Source organism: Eleginops maclovinus, chromosome 6 (assembly GCF_036324505.1).
Source record: "Eleginops maclovinus isolate JMC-PN-2008 ecotype Puerto Natales chromosome 6, JC_Emac_rtc_rv5, whole genome shotgun sequence".
NCBI lineage: Eukaryota > Metazoa > Chordata > Actinopteri > Perciformes > Eleginopidae > Eleginops > Eleginops maclovinus.
In genome coordinates, this window is record NC_086354.1 from 3,861,311 (window position 1) to 3,879,074 (window position 17,764).

General features: G+C 39.2%; 1 protein-coding gene across 1 annotated transcript in view; it reads left to right on the forward strand.

Moving 5' to 3' along the window:
* Positions 1-14,662, forward strand: part of LOC134866653 (cadherin-12-like) — a 57,600-nt gene extending 42,938 nt beyond the window's left edge. The window contains exons 12-13 of the mRNA XM_063886926.1: positions 661-912; positions 13,894-14,662. Coding sequence (XP_063742996.1) covers positions 661-912; positions 13,894-14,504 — 863 coding nt within the window. The 3' untranslated portion in view covers positions 14,505-14,662. The remainder of the gene's footprint in view (positions 1-660; positions 913-13,893) is intronic.
* The last annotated feature ends 3,102 nt before the right edge of the window (positions 14,663-17,764 follow it).

Below are 17,764 nucleotides of genomic sequence, written 5' to 3' on the forward strand. Positions count from 1 at the left end.
GGAGGCATCAGCCTGACATTGAAACGGCGGAAAGTCAGTGAGGGGGAGTATTGACTTTCAGCTCTGAGAACCTTCTTTTAACCCCCAACTCACAGCCTGGCTCCTATAAATAATGTTTCTTATTACTGAATTGTTATAGGTGCATTATTAATCTCTCAATGATGTTTAACGGTGCCCTTTTGTGCTGATCTTCAGGTTCATATTTGTATTGTGTGCCTCTAGTTTGACATGTTTCCATGCTTTTATTTTCATAGAGGTCTTAATTTCAAATGTTCTGCACCTTAGCCAATCACGTACAATGTTTTGGAGAGGTAGCCAATAAAGGCACGAGTGATACAGAGTGATGTCACTGTAACTAAAGTAAACAAATTAGTCTAATGGAAGTGTTTCAGGCATTGGGGGAGAAACTCCCTCTGGAGGAAACTCAGTGATTTTAGCCTTTGTAGACCGTTAACATGAACTAAAACCGATGGAACACACTACAGGAGAGGGAAAACCCCCAAAAGCAAAATAGGGCCCCTTTAAATTGAACATGCTAGATGATCAGATATGCTACACCCATTAAGTTTCTCCTGGTATTCTCTTCCGGAGTTCATCAGATTTTTCAGATTTGGTGCTATCAGGGAACATGATGTGACATTCCCCTCTGTTGGTTTCCAGACAACACCGCTGGCATCGTGACTCGACGCACGGGCTTCCAGCGGCGGCTGCAGGAGGTTTATGTTCTCCCCGTGGTGGTGGAGGACAGCGGGTACCCTGCCCAGAGCAGCACCACCACCCTCACCATCCGAGTGTGCTCCTGCGGGGCCGGGGGCTCACTGCTCACCTGCTCCGCTGAGGCCGTCTTCCTGCCTGCGGGGCTCAGCACCGGAGCTCTGATGGCCATTCTGCTGTGTGTGGCTTTGCTGATTGGTAAGCTGAATTTATACTCTCACCTCATCAAAACTAAACACAAAAACACTGTCCATGTTGCTTAAACCAGCACATTATGTCACATATTTGACCATTTATCGCCAGCCCAGGATCAGTCTCTGATTTTGATGAGATGTATAATGTGCTTCTTTTGGGTCATTAATATTGTGTAACCCATATTTTGGTTGTAGTTGCTGACTGCTCCTTAAACTAAATGTAGTGTGTGCACAATACCTATATACAGAAGCATTATAATTTACTATCATAATTTACTTTCTAGTAAAACTGCTATGTGGATGATAGCTTTTTCAGTCATATTCAGGGTGCAAGGCCTTTTAAAAATAAAACATGTCTCTGTTTCTCAAAAACAAGTTCAGAGTTAAAGCACTCCAGAGGAAGTTGCCTGGTTTTCCAGCCAATACCTTGTATTCAGTTTGTACCAAGAAACTTGTATTATTTACCATTTGCCAAAGTTTTTCCACTTGAAGCGTGGTTTCTGTTTTATTTAGTTGTTTTTTGTATTTATGTGTTGAGTCGTTGCATTTGAGTCCCAGCCATTGTGTCACCATACTGAGTTGTAATTGTCGCTGATTAAGGCCCATATTGGTGGTTGTGGTTCCTTCAGTATCATGACCTGTCCTCAGCTTGGTCTTTCTGCAGACTTGACCAGAAGATGAATGGCTACAATGAGCAGGGAACTAATATGTTTCACCCGTTGATAAACCCCATCTGTAGCCTTCTAATCTGTTGAGTTATCCTCAACAGTGAACCTTATTTTGATCTTGTCAAAGAAGCCCTGCAATATTTGTCCAATTTTTTTCTGGTAGGTAGTGTCTCCACTTCGTTGTGGTGATTTACCTGAATAGGAAACACTAACATTTATGATGACCCTGCCTGTGTCTTTCTAAGGATGTGTAACACCTTTGCCAGATCAGGTTCTGACTATTCAAACTCAGCTTTTGGTAACAAAGAGTACTTCTCTTGCTATGCTTTGCGTCTTGCTCGGTTGTTGTGTACTTCTTCCCTACAACTGCAGTTGTCTCCTTTCTTTTCACCCATCAACTTAAGACACTTCAGGGGCACCCTCTGTCTCCTGGTCCTGTGGTGGTTTTCTACATTTCTTAGGCTGCATAACTTCTGTTGTAATGTTTCTCCCAACCTTTGTAACTCTGTGCTTTCCTGCTTCTGTTACATTTTTAGGTTTACTGCTGCCATCTCTTTCTCCTGTCAACTTGAGCACTTGAGAATATAATTCATATGTATTAATAGTTTCACCTTCTTTATATGGGCCTCAAATCTTTACAGCCCTAAGGTGTGAGCTTCTTCACCATAGGCCCAGCTTGAGTTGTTTGCAGGTACCATATCCAGGTCATGGTCTTACTGCGTCCAGCTGTATTGTCCTTGCTTTCCTTTTCCTCCTGGTTGCTCTCTGGCCACCTATTTGAGCTGTTCATCCTCTGTGAACTCTGTGTTGGAGTCTTCAAAAATTTGGTTTGATTTCTGGTTGTTCTTCCCTATCACCAAGGTCTTGCGATGTGAGTGTTGCCTGTATTTAGGTCATAGGTTATTTTTATCTTAATGTTTATTTCTAAAATTCACTAATAGCTTCACACTTTTAGATTAAATCATTAAACACATATTGTGTGCACTGTGTTGAGATTGTATTTTTATGTAACTTCCCCTGCAGTATTAGGGTTACTGAATAAATGCACATGATGAAACACTAGAGGGGGCCAACAACCAATCACACGCCTCTAATTATCAAAGGAAGGTGAGGAATTACAGTAATTTACTTTCGTCCTGCTATTACTGTTTCATTTTTTTGTTTGTTTTTCTGCCTCTGTTATGGGAAATTTAGTTACATAACAAGCTGTTCAACCACAGTGAAAACACACAGGGCCACGTATGCACAGCTCTCATTGTGTGTCTGCATTTGTTTCACATTTTGTGTGTGTGTTACAGTTCTTTATTCTGCTCGCACAACTGATTCACTGCAAGATGAAAGACGCATGTAGGTCTCTGCGTCAGTGTGTGTGTTTGTGTGTGTGTGTGTACTGACTGATAGCATGTCAGAAAAGAATCACCCCCCCCCCCCCCCCCCCCCCCCGCCCCCGTCCCCGAGGACATTTTGCTTTCTTTATTGCTGTCCTCTGTATTCAGGCAGGAAGGCTGAAAGGGGGCATAAAGGAGGATGGGCTAATAGCTGCTAACACATAACCATCCACCTTTTTCTCCTGCCTGACAGAGAGATTTCCTCACATTAATCAGGATGGCAATAGAGTGGTGCAGTAAGTCCTAACACCTGGAAATTAGTTAGCATTTTGACAATTACGGTTCCCTCGTCTCAAAGTCAATTTCTTTTTTTACTTGTGTGTTGTTAGAAGCCAGAAAGAAATTCTTTGGTTTTCACAAGCTGGAGAGTTTTCACATTTACGAAATATAAAACGAAAGTAAAATCTTCACTAATGATATCTTAGCTTCTGTGTCATAAAAACTGCCTTTACTAACAAGTGACCCAATAAACTACTAAATGTCATCACGCTGAAATGAGTCCACCTTTAGCGTGATACCATGCAACCTTGATGTAGTTGGTTTGTAGCATTACGTTAGCTTTTTAATTGAGGTTACGCTGAAAAAAAAAACACAAAGTGGTGTTGATATTATCCTGCTGAACAAACATTTATTTTCTGCAATTTACCAAAATCCATTGGAAATCCGATTGCTTTAGTCGAGACCTTGCGATATTACATTCCTACTACAAAAATACATCATCACTGAACCACTCTATAGAGCAGCATTTGTGTAATTACCCTAATGTGTGACTTAAATGAGAAATGCCAAAGCAGGTCGATGGAAAAGGTCCAAATGAACACGAAAAAAAAGAAACATTTTATTTTATACAACTTTGTGTCCGCCTGGGGAAAGACACCTCCTGTTTTATTAGCTTCATGTTAGCTTTGGTTACCTTCAGGACAAAAACACAAGAGCAGCAAAAAAACAAAAACATTTGCAGTGGTGTTTTAATATTTAATAGAGGAACATCAAAGCCAGACTGAAGCAATGTGTCTGTTAGTTTCATTAAAGATCACCTGTGGTTTATTTCTTAGTTATCAATACATTTTTTAGTCAAGGAGGAATTGTAATGCTCATTTCCATGCTTTAATGTTCAAAAAGCTCTTTATTTTTCTCATACTGTCTGTGCTGCAGCACCTCTTTTGTCCCTCTGTCTGAAACCAGAGCCCAGTCTGCTCTGATTGGTTAGCTGGCTGACTCTGCTGTGGTTGTTGAACCGCTTAGAGATGTCCCGCCCCTTTGCCTATCACGTACAATGTGTTGGAGCGCTAGTCAATAAGAGCACAATTCTTACATACTGATATCAATATTGTGATGGAAGTAAACACAGGAGTCCAATGGAGGCGTTTCAGGCAGTGTGTGGAAGAGAAACTCCGCAGGGATTTTTGCCTTTGCAGACCATTTACATGCACAAAAACCTGTAGAACACACTTCAGGAAAGAGAAACCCCAAAAGTATAATAGGGACTCTTTAATTAAATATAATAGATTTGTGGAAAATTACCACCATGATTCCCTTGATCCCAAACGTATATCTTAAAATGTGTTATTTTCGGTAATTAACATTTAAAAAACCCAAACATATTCAGCACAAAGTGATACAACAGAGAAAAAAAGCAGCAACTCCCCACATTGGGGAGGCTGGGATCAGCTGGGATCAGTGAAATGCCATTTGTGCTTAATAAATGACCTCAACAAATTGATCAATTCTCAAAATGCTTGTGAATTTACTGCACATTCAAGTAACATCAAGCATGAAGAAGAGACTAAAATAGCAGGCTACAGTTGTAAATCCACGACAGTTAAAACAGAATAAATTAAACTTGGACAGAAATGAAAGAGAAAAATGTAAAAGAGTTTTTAAAGCAGGGATTTAAAAGATGACTGGATGAATGTGGGCAGGCAGTTAAAGCTGATTAATTCATCTTTGGTTTTCTTTCAGGATTTTGACAAAGCTAGAAAGATCTTCTCTATGACTATATGGCAACGTTAAGGCTTATAAAGGCTCAAAGGGTTGAGGCCAGACTTGGCTGACCCTAAAAGACTTGTAATATGGCCATTAAAACCAATCCTTAAGTTAACAGGAGGCCAGTTTCTGGCCCTTAGTGTTAGTTAGAAGCTCTGCAGCTCTTTGGGTGACAGAGTTACAATAATCCAAGCGTAAAGAACTGAGCCAGACATGACCTTTTTCCAAACAATAGAGGAGGCAATGTTGATGTTGAGGTCCTAAGGGAAACATTACTGAAAAACCCTCTTACCTAACATTTAAAGATAGAATAGAATCAAATAGTATTTCAAAGACAATCTTATTAAACTTATACTTCTCCTTCTTCACCTACTAGGACTCTTTCACATTGCTGTATTATGTGTTGGTATTTCCTGTTAAAGCATTAATACTATGTTTATGCATAGCGTAGTCTGGTTTATTGAGCTTTACTTGTCCAATAAATAGTTTTCTGAGCTTTTAAATCAAGTGTTTTTAAGTTATTACAATGTGTAAGGCAAGCAACTGACATTTCCATTGCAAATGTGTGAATACTTTATTAAAAAAAACATATATTTGAATATTTACAGCAATGTTTGGAGCTGTGAGCTTGCTGGCTGTATGAAAGTGCCAGGTGTGCTAAAAAAAGACATTAAAAAATGTCCAAACTGCAAGTCTAACCATAGGGTGTTAAACAATCATTCCAATTTAAATGATGAGAGCCACAAATGTGTCGATAGCTAGGTAATTAGCTACCTTTCACTAGCTTCTTCGTTAAATAGGTAGCTAATGTAAGCTAGGTAACTAGGTAAATCGATTATGAACATTAGACAGACAGACAGACAGACAGACAGACAGACAGACAGACGCATTAGTATGCGGACTAGCTTATGTTTTGGTACTTTCGTAGCTCCTCAGAAGGGGCCATCTACACCAAGACATTAGAGAGTTATTAATATAAATGTCCTTATAAAATATATTAGGCCATTGTCCTATGTCATCATGCCTGTCACTAACAAAATATGGATATGTTACTGTAAAACCATCCAATCCCCGCAGTGTAGCTTACAATGGTCTTGGAAAAAAATGGTTGGTTACAACGTTCCTATTGCTAAACCGAAAGAACTTATACATAAGCATGTGAACACAGAAGTGGGAACAGGTTCAGGGTTACATAAAGAGAATCATGACTTACAGTATATAACCCCTCTGATTTTAATCGTACCAGGGCAATTACATTCTTGTACAAAACAAAACAACAAGCATTTAAAAAGTTAATTTAGGCATTATAACTAATTCACCAGCACAATGGTATGATTTGCTGGAAGTGAATATATCTGCACTTTTGTTGTTCAGAGTTTGAATCCTTATGGGTTTTGCACCTATTGTAAGTCGCTTTGGATAAAAGCTTCAGCCAAGTGAAATGTAATGTAATAATGAAAAAAGGATAGAAGATTAAACCGGCAATCCTCTGAATTTCAAGTTTGTTGTCACCTGTAAAAGTAAGATGAAGTAAAGCCTCTACTTTATTGTATAATTCCCTCCAGCTTTCCCAAATGTTCTCTTTTGTATTATGCACATCAAGAGAAAGATTATCTCCTATAGGCCCTCTTATTGTTGTTGCTTATTTGTCCAATCACTTGGCTGTTGTTCGTAAACATTATGAAACTATTGTCTTCAATCTTGGAAGCACAGCTCTGTGTTAACACGCTGTATAATCCAAAGAGTTATTGTAGATGAGTTTGTATTAGCTATACCCTCAGTCTGGGGCTCAGCTGATCAGAGTAGCTTGTTGCAAGACGCTATAGTACATATTCATTCTGTAGCTATCATTTCAGTCAGTAATTACACCATTGTACCTGCCAGCAATTGCAGTTATCCAGGATGGTGAAATTGCTGTAATGGTACAATGGTTAGCAGCCATCAGAGCAACAGATTACCCAGACTATCTGAAGCATTTCTTTAGTAACTGTGATGGATGATTGCAACACAGGGAGGAATCTGTTCTACTCTTCACCTTCCTCCCTGTGGCGTTTGTTTTACCAGCTGGTTAATTGCGTCTTTTAGAATCCTCCATGGGACTTCTTATTAAGATTGTGTTTCCTGATCACAACAATTAACTGAAATCATCCTACAATTCCTTTTTGCTGAGGTTGATGATGGTTAAAAGTGATATCCCAGTTCATACAGTATTAACCATATTAGATATATTATAGATAGATGTTTTTAAGGATAATAGAGGTGAAAGAAAATGTGTTCCCTGGGTATTTTAGACACTGTGGTCTTGAGGGACTGTGGTCATCTAGCATTTTGAACATTGTGGGTTTGACCCCAAACCTACAGTCAACATGCCAATGTATCCTTGAGCAAAAATATTTAATGCCAAATTACACCTGATGGCAAACAGTGTGTGTGTGTGGGGGTTTTCCTTTAAAAGATGTCCCCTTTGATGGCAGCCTTTGCCTCTGCTTGTATGTGTGTGTGTGTGTGTGTGTGTGTGTGTGTGTGTGTGTGTGTGTGTGTGTGTGTGTGTGTGTGTGTGTGTGTGTGTGTGTGTGTGTGTGTGTGTGTGTGTGTGTGTGTGTGTGTGTGACAGGAACAAGGTGCCTTAATGGTCTCTACCTTGTCAGGCTGCATCTCCGTCCAGCGGGGTGCAGAATGTATCTTTGGTGACGGGTAAACACGTGCAATCTGTAGTTTGGAAAATAGAATCCTCTTTAAGGACCAAGTTCTCTGTTGTCATCATACAGGCTCCTGTATGTGTGTGAGTGGAGAGGGGGTGATCGTAATGCCATTAAAGAAGCTCCTTTATGTCACACAATGGTAGTATTTATAATTGCTTGCTGTGAAACTGCTACTGTCAAAGGTTTTTCTGAAGACAGATAAATTACACAGAAGCTGTTCACGAAACAGCATGTTTAATCTGATCCTCCAACTTCTCGCCTTTTATTTCCTCAGCTTTTATCGTGTAAATATAGAATTTTAACATTCTTAGTACTAAGGATGGCCAACAGCCAGAGTATAGCATTTTATTTTATACTGGCTCCTTGAACCCTTGGAACAAGAGGCAGTGAGGGTAAACTTACATACAAATCCTGTAAATATGCCTTTTGGAGTCATTTTTGGGATTAAGCATCTTAACCAAGGCTTTACGGTTACGGTTTACGAATAGTTTATAATTAAATTATAATTAGGTTGTGAACACTTTAGAAATCATTAATAAGCTTTTATAAGACATGAGATGCCAAGAAACATCAAGATGGATGGGGGGAGAATCCGCTCAGTGAGCAACAGATACAGGATGCTGGCTGATGAAGAAGACGGAGAAAGCTAGGTAGCCAATATAAGGCTTAGTCATCTTGCCAAATAGTGAGCCTGTGTTGATGTATAAAAACTATGTTAGAACTGGTTTATAAATGTTTGTTAATGATTAATAAAGTGTTTACAGCCTCATTAATAACCTCATTACAAACCCCTTGAAACCTAATGATAAACCCTTTGAATCCTTTATAAGGGTAGTCTTATTGTAAAGTGGTACCATAAAATGTCTTGGTCGGAAACAGGAACTTGAAAAATTGAACCAGTGGTGCATATTAATGTCCAAAATAAGAGGTCTAATTCAAAAGAGACCTGAGATCTGTCAGTCTTTAAGATATTTATAAATGTAAAACATGTTTCAAGAAGAGCAGCAATACATGTGTTTTTCCTGAAGAGCACAGTTCAAAGTAATTAACAGCTCAGTCGAAAAAACACTTTATCACATTACAGATCACATGACAAGAGATTTTATTCAATAAGCTTATATATAGAGATGGCATCATTGGAACCCTTCAGACTGGAGGTTCAGGTCTCTGACAGCCCCATGCTTGGGAAGTAATAGATTACCTGTAACAGGATAACGTTATTAGGATACAATAAAAAGTGAACTGTATACCCTTACACTAACATAAAATAGAACGTGATCAGAATACTGTTCCTGTTTGGTTCATTTGTTCTTTTTTTTATTCAGTCCCCATATGTTCATAAAATTGTGTGTGTGAGCTTCACTGTATTTATTAAACTGAAATGGATCATTTTTTCTTAGCTCAGAATTGATTTCTGCTTTCTTGAAATGTAGTATCTGCTCATGTGGTTATCCCTTCTCATATCTTTTCTCATTGCATTTGATATTGAGGTTATTCAAAATAAACAGAAAGTAATCAGGTTAAATCATTCAGGTCACTTATTGTGCACAGAATTCTGAATGCAGCTTTACAAACGTAATGACTTACAAAGCTTATTTCAAATTTATATTTATTAAATTGAATGCAGTCTGTTGCTCAATCTAAAAGAGGCATCTTAGGACTTTACCTTGGGAAATCTTTACCGCATTTTTTTATTACATTCTGTTCTGATGCTTTATGACTAAATTACATATCACTATTTACAGGAATCGTAAAAAACATCAACAGACAAACAATATAAAAACCATGCAGCCCTTGTTCTTTTTATGGTGAGCTGTTTGGGGCCAGATGTATTCTGTTTCATATCTGCTTTGACTTTGAGTTGCAGCTGTATGTTTGTCTGCACAGCCTGGAGACATTTTTACCAAGCCAACAACTCTACTGCTCTCGAACATGAAATACCTCTCTTGATAAAACAGCGTTATTCTCCCATCTGCTGCTGATCCTGCTGAAGCTAACTAATGTATCATCTTATATTATCCTGGCCTTTTTATTTTACAGTATTTTTGTTTGTGAAGTTCTCTAGGAGGTGCTTTTTCATTTGCATTTTCATAACGAGAAATGTGCTGCTGTTCCAAAAACTATGCAAATATAAACACACAAATGTGCCAAAACACATACAAATGACAACTTCACAACATATAATTTAGCAGCATTGAGAAGCAGCTGATAGCACTGCATAAGCAGAATACTGCAAATTAAAAATGCGGCAGGAAGCTCATAACACAACAGAAACCAGGGGACACTAAAAAGTGATGCACATGACTGGATTGATGTTGATGTTTGGGGATTATAAAGTTGGCAAACTGTCACTGACATTTACCGGCTTATTTTAGCAATGTGATAGCATCATTCCTTTCGATATTAGTAGTTTACTGTATCTAGGTTTGCTAGCCCCGAATGTCAACAAGCGCTTTGGTCCCTGTCCAAGATATGTGCATCACATTTCATGTCCCCTGGGTTCTGTTGTGTTAAGAGCTTGCAGTGTTTTTTATTTTGAGCATTTCATTTATGAAGCATTTGAGTAAATGCTGCGCATGTTTATTCAAGTTGGTGAACATGTTTTTTCTTATGCTTGTGTATTTGTGTTTTTATATTTGCATTGTTTTGGAAGCTTCAGAGAGTTTCTCCTGATGGAAATGTTTCGGGCTGTTAAAGCGAGTTTGCACATGAGTATAATTGGCTTTTACCTGTGTCACAGAGGAAACAGTGCACAGATTTCCATTACGCAGACTGTGTCTTCTCATCTGAATTCCCCTCTGACCTGCTACAGGGCTTCTGTTATTAATTCTGGAACCGCATTCATTCCCTTTTACAATCCTCGGGTGTCCCATAGTATACATTTTTTCTTTCCTCAAGCAGCATGCTTCACAGAAAAGCCCTGATGCATGCACAACACAGTTTTCTATTAAGTCTCCCAAAGAGCTAAACATGCTGGAATGTCAATATACTCTAGTACATAACGGAAGCTTCCATTAACCCAGCTCCTAGTCTGCGCTATGACCTTGTTTGGTTTCTTTAGCGCACAACCCGAGGGGATGTTGTTGTGTTTCCTTCTCTGTGCACTGATCTGCCTCACAGATCGGATGACTGCTTTTATAATGGAGGGCAGAGGGGGGATGGACCTGTGTGGTGGAACTTGTTGTTGAATGTGAAGATATTCAAGTTAGACTTCAGTGAAAGATCGTTTGTATCACGCATTCTACTTTTCTGCAGTCCAATACACACTTTTCTAAAGATTATGTAAGACAGCAGAACAATTTGACCTTAGCAAAGAAGAAACCAAGATATTTGGAATAAAAAATGTGTCCTCTGCTCAGAGATTTTATTGATAGGAAAAGAGGGCTTTCATGAAGCATTTCCAGGCAGTAGCCTATACACCAACACTGAAACACATGAGCACATACTACATTTTAAGAAAGCAGAAATCAAATCTGAGCTAAGAAAAAATTATCCATTTCAGTTTAATAAACACAGTTAAGCTCACACACGATATGTTATGAACATATAGGTTCACCTGCTGAATTAAAAACAGAACAAATGAACCAAAGAAAGTGGAACCATGAAGCAGATTCAGGCAGTAGGCTATAGATTCACTCTGAAAGTATTAGCCTACAGAACAGAACAGCTGACAGAGGAGAGAGAACATCTGATCCTTTACTACAAACACTATATGATCATTTCAGTTCCAAATGCTTTGGAAATGTAACAGTAATCTCATTGCATTTTGTTTTATGCAACTGTATGGGATTACATTTACCTTTTTTCATACCCTGATGACTTGTACTGTTATATGTAATCGGTTTCTACACAAGCCTTATTATGATCCACAGTAAGGGCCCCCGTATTCTTTTGAGAAGTAGAGGGATCACAAAAAGCTACATTTAGAATTTGGAACATAACTTGACCTAACTTAACACAATACACTGCCTCATGGGAAATGTGGGCCATCACATTTTGGCTAGCGCTGACGACAAGTGCATCCAGCGTGTTTTCAGCTCCGCTTGTTGGAGCTCCAAATAAATTAAATCCTGGAGCTGTGGACTCAAGGAAGCCAAACACTAAGCTACAGAAGACAGTATATCTTAACAGCACACTCCAATACACTGTTTGCAGAATACACACAAATATTATTTAGTGCCTTTTTTTGGGTATCCTCTTGCATTAAGCACTTATTGCCAAAAATAAATAAATAATAATATAAATAAAGCAGCACGGAGGAAAGAGCACAGAGCCAAAGTATTTTTTACCACCCCTTTAGGTCTAAAACCTAGAATGACACTTTTTTTAGGACGTTTACTGTTAAACTTTTCACTGGCAGAAAAATAATGTAATCTAGTCAAATCTTGGTGCCTGATGTCTACCATAATAGAGTGGCAAAGTGTTTGGCCCCGTCCCTATTCCAATTTTTCGTTAAATAGGCTTTCCTGTATCGTGCAATATAGGTTTGTGTGCATGTAAATGGTCTGTAAAAGCTAAAATCCCTGTGTTCCCTCCAGAGTGAGTTTTCACTCCCACACATTACCACACATGCATTTCTATTGGCTAGCGCTCTATCACATTGTACGTGATAGGCTAAGGTGTGGGACATCTCTCAGCAGTTGACCAATCAAAACAGAGCCGGCCAGCTAACCAATCCTAGCAGACTGGGCTCTGGTTTCAGACAGAGGGTGAAAAGATGTGCTTGCAACACAGGCAGTATGAGAAAAATAGAGCTTTTTGAACATTAAAGCATCAAAACATGACCCAGTGGTGCAAAATTCAGATATGAACCTTAAAACGAACAAATGTCCTCTTTAATGTTATCCTTGATCTTTATAAACATGTTTACAAAATGACCTCCATTAATAATGATTTTAACGAGTTTTCAGATGAATAAGGTTTTGAATCAGAGCTGTCGTGTGAATTCATTGTGCTTTGTTGTTAAATCTTGGAACCAAAGCAATGTTTTGTTTGATTGAAAAGTTCTCTAAAGCCTCTACTGGAGTTGGCAGACATAAACAACAACTGGAGAGACTTGCTTAATTTTTGGCATGTATTTAAATGCTAAAACAAAATCCGAATGACTTTTACAAGATATGTGTTGGTATAATAGGTTCATCTTGGGAGATATGGAGAAACGTATTCAAGTTGTCAGAAATATTTGGAATTACCCCATCATATGATATCTTCCCTTATAGGGTTGTGTATTGATGTCAAAATGTGATGAAATGCATTAACAGGTAAGTTCAGAAACACAGCAGAACTTCACAGAATTCTAGGATGAAAGTGTTATCAATGTTTGGCCCCTGTGAGGAACTGAGAGACCTAAGACAGCAGAAGGGCCTTCTCTTCTTAACATCTTCAAAGCTGTTCACACTCACCTTAGGCTGTTTGTATCCTTAACATTTGGACTCCAACTGAGAGCAGACGAAATGATCCTGGATCTGTTGTGTCTTCTGGGGTTGAATAAATGTATAAATTGACCGTATAAATTCTGGAGCTTCTGGAAATTCTGGACGAGATATTTCCCAAAACCTTAAATACAGATATAGTACATATTTTACATCACTTCCTGTTATTGACTCCTAAGACAGTGTGTTGTTTTAACGAAATTAAACAATGGTTATACAACTGTACTGTTTTGATATCTGCAGCCAGTGTTTTTATCATGTTCTCAAATTTCCTTCAAGCTATTATCCCAAATCCCAAGTGAGGTTTTCAAAAATGTAACTTGTGATACAAAGAGATGCATACTCAATATATCTCAATATGATATATTCATATACATTCATACTGGCCATGTCAGGGGCACTTCAAAGTGTAAGTATGCTATAGCTGTAGGACCCACTGAACCCACCAAAGTCAGAAGTAGAACATTTTGAATTGAATAGAAATCGGGATGAAATTTGCCATGAATCTCTGTGACATATATAGGAAAAGGTTAAAAAAAATAGTCCCCACACACTATATATTGTGGATGAAAAAGTTTACTGCTCATGACGAACTGGAATAAGTTACCCATCGTCCTTTGAAGAGAATATGCAGAAGCATTTATTTGTTTATCATGGAGATGACAGACTGTGTAGCATGGGGATTACGCTGTGATAGTCTTTAATGTACATGTTTCACAATAAGTTTTATTCATACCATCTTTTGGGTATTGTACTAAACTGTATGTCAAATATTAACTACCTTTGATATGTATTGTTGTGTTTTGCAGTCATGGCAGCATTATACATGGGCCAGAGACGCCGCAAAGAGAAAGAGACTCTGATGACATCAAAAGAGGACATCCGCGATAATGTCATTCACTATGATGACGAAGGCGGCGGCGAGGCTGATACTCACGCATATGACATGGGCACTCTGCGCAACACACACTCACAGCGCACAAGCGCTCACAGCAGCATCTCCAAGAAGGAGAAGAGCGGCTACGGAGACGGGGTCCTGATGCATCTCAGCAGCCGCTGCGACAATGTACGGTCACCTGACATCCATCGTCAAACAGCCAGTGTCATCGCTGCTGTGAACAAGGCACCGCTCCCTCCCCGCGGCAAAGTGACTGCAGGCAATGCTGAAATGATCCGGGAGTTCATCGCACAGCGGTTGGAGGAGAGTGAGCAGGGTTACGCCGCCCCTCCTTATGATTCGCTGGCGACATACGCCTACGAAGGTAACGGCTCGGTGGCTGGCTCACTCAGCTCCATAGAAGAGTCCTGGGTTATTGACGATTCAGGGGAATTTAGCTCCCTTGGTGACTGGGCACAGCCGTTTAAAAACCTGGCTAGCATCATGGACACGCAGCCTTCTACTCTGACTGAGGAGAGTTGAGAGGAAGCTGCACAGCAAAGACAATTTGGGAGGCGGTGTGGGAATTAGCTTTCTTTTTTAAACGTGTTTTTTACTGTGACAGGCACTGTATTTATAGAATCTGTCTATACAAAGTTGTTGACTGGTTAGTTCGAGAATCTAGCTACAGGTGGGTGATAAGGTAAATGTGATAGCTCCTCAAAGTGCCTGAGGTACTATTTGTTTACATGTGTTAATTTATGTTACTTAATAAAAAACCTTCTGACGTTGGGATTTCAACATCAGATCATGAGGTCTCTTCATAACATTTCCTAACAATGATTGAATCAGAAACTCAAATGCAATGTTGGTCTTTGGTGATACCCTCAACACTTTCAACAACACCTCAATGAGGTTATTTGGGTTTCCCAATGAAATATAAACTTAACACAAAAAGGTTGGTAGCTTATTTCTTTGTTGTAACAATGCTTCTTTGCAATACATCTTATACTGTTGGAAAGCTCACCTGCTCACACACTGCTGTGGGACGGCATCCCATTTTTCAACCAGTATTTGTCCCAAGTCAGCCAACGTGGTTGTGTTGGTCACTCTGGCACGGACAGTGCGCCCCAGCTGATACACAAGTGTTCGATGGGGTTGAGGTCAGGACTACAGGCCCTTCCCTTCTCTCCACTCCTACTCTATCGGTGCAGCAATCAGTAAAGAGTTCTCCGCGTCTTCTCCAAACTGTGACCCTATGATTCAAGTTCCGTAAGCAGAATCTGGACTCATCGCTGAAGATAATGTTCCTCCACATGTTGAGGTTCCAGTAAGTGGGCCTGACAGTGAAGGGCAGTCAAGGCAGGCCTCCTGGCAGCCGTATGAGACCAGTGATTGGCTGCTGTTTGACATTGGCAGAGGATATTTGTCAAACTTTTCTTGGGGCCACATTCTCAGCTCTGCTACTCCTCCCACAAATGCATGTTCCTCACAAATGTGGCACCATTTGAAAGAAGAAAAAACTGGCTTTCCAACGGTATAAGATGTATTGCCAAAAAGCATTGTTTCATCAAAGAAATAAGCTACCAAATATTTCCTTACTTTTTGTGTTAAGTTTAGTTGTGCAGTGAGGATGTATTTTGGTAGACTGACCCAGAATTGAACAAAAAAGCAATGGGATTTGTCCATTAGATTTCGGTATACTGCAGGAAATAAGCAATGTGGCCAACAGTTGCTTATGGTACTCAACATATTTTGTTCAGCAGGATAATTTCCATATATCAACACCACTTTGTGAAGCATCAATGCACTTGGCCAGAAGTAAAAAGCTATCATGAGGCTATTAAAAAACTACATCAAGGTCGCTAGACTACACGTCACCACACCTAAGCGAAAGTGGGCTAATATTTAGTTACGTTTAGTAGTTATTTGTTTCACAACCGCCGTTTTAATGACTCATAGAAGCTTTGGACATTAACCATTGGGAGATTAACAGAAACATTTGTGTATCAAAAAGCTTGTGTTAACCACAGACCTTCATAAGTCATCTAACTACAAGGAATTCTGTTTGGAAAGGAGACAGGCAGAGAGTTCTTGCTGCGTCACATTGGTTGCACATTGGTCCTGATACTGAGCCACGTGTAGGTTTAAAAGGAATCTCAGACTCATGTCTGTAGGAGTTATTTCAATTATAAATGTCCACATACAGTACCATGTATTGCTTTTACAAGGCTGTACTCCTGTATATGGGAGAAATACCTTTGCTTCTTCTAACATATCAGGTCGTTAATGGTTAGCAAATGGTACAAAGGAAGATACAGTATACTTAAACTATGTGACTACATGAATGTGAGAATTCATGCTCACCCTAAAGATTGAAATGACCTAAGAAGCACAGTTTTGTGCAAAAACTAAACAAATGTAATTTCCCAACCAGCCTTCCAGATGCAAATTGAAGAAAAAACATTCAAGTAGTCCACAGTCCCTGAAAGGTTGTTAATGGCCAAGCAAGTCCTCCTCTCAGGACCCAGCTTACAGTTTCGTCTATCACAGGTAAGTAAAACACTATGATTACTGCATAACAGTAGTAACAATGTGAAACTATTTTTTTCAGTGCTGGGCAATGACTAACATTTTTAATGATTTTCTGCCATTGATTGCATTTTCATCCGCAAAATTCAGTAAGGAATTAGAAAGTTGTGTATTACACTTTAACCAAATGAGGTAGTTTTTAACAGCAGTAGTTTTTAACAGCAGTATTCCCTTAGCAGTTAAAATGTTTCTTGTTAATCAACTTAACCATTAATCAATGTAATCAAATCAAATCTAAAACCAAAGCTATCTGTCACTGCCAGGGCATTAACGTTTTATGAAGATTGTTATAGAAAAACAAGTGACCCTCAGTGATGAGAGAATTCAACTTTGCAGTGGTTACAGATAACTCTAGTTCTATCAACTCTTTAAAATGAGTTTAAAATGTCCATGTTAGAGTTGGGTACCTTTCTCCATGTTTCTGTCCCTGCCAGTTCTTCACTGTTTCGGTTCATGTAAGTGCTGCAGCAGTATTAGGCCCGCCCCAAATGCTCTCATTGGTTGAGATGCGTAATGACGCCCATCCTAAGCCAATACTGATCAACATCCCGCCCCTCCTGTGACCCATGGTTCGTCTGTATGTTAATGCATGATGCGTGAATACTTGTTGGCGTTGATGAATTAATGTGTTAATGCGATAATAATGCGCTAACTGGCCCAGCCCTTGTTTTTTTTCTTTAAGTAGTTGTATAGGAAGGTTTTAATTTCGAAAATTTGTATTTAGAGGAAACCACAGCTAGTTGCTGTTACTGTTCTACACTCATAATATAACGTTAAAGTAAGCGAAGACACATAAACTGACACTTCAAAAACAGGATCCGCAGTTAGATTAAAAATACAGTAGATGTTTTGTGTTGCCTAACTGCTCTGATTCAACACAATCAGATTGAAATAATTAGTTAGTTATTTGAGATAAATTCATACTTTTCTCTCTTGTACTCAAGTTTACAGATATCTAGATGCTTGTACCTTTCATGACTGTGAAAAGGTCTGTCAGGAGGATCTATTTGTGCTTAAGGAGTGTTTAAAACTCCCACCAGGGCCAAGACAGATAAAAAGAGTTTAACAGTTGGGAGACCGTGTTTGTCCTTCGGAAATTGGAAAATCAATATCTGTCTATGTGCATCAAATCCATCTTCTCCTCCTCGGCAGCTGTGATGGAAAATAGATTTTGTTGATTGCTACGGCGTAACACACAGCCTCAGACAGTA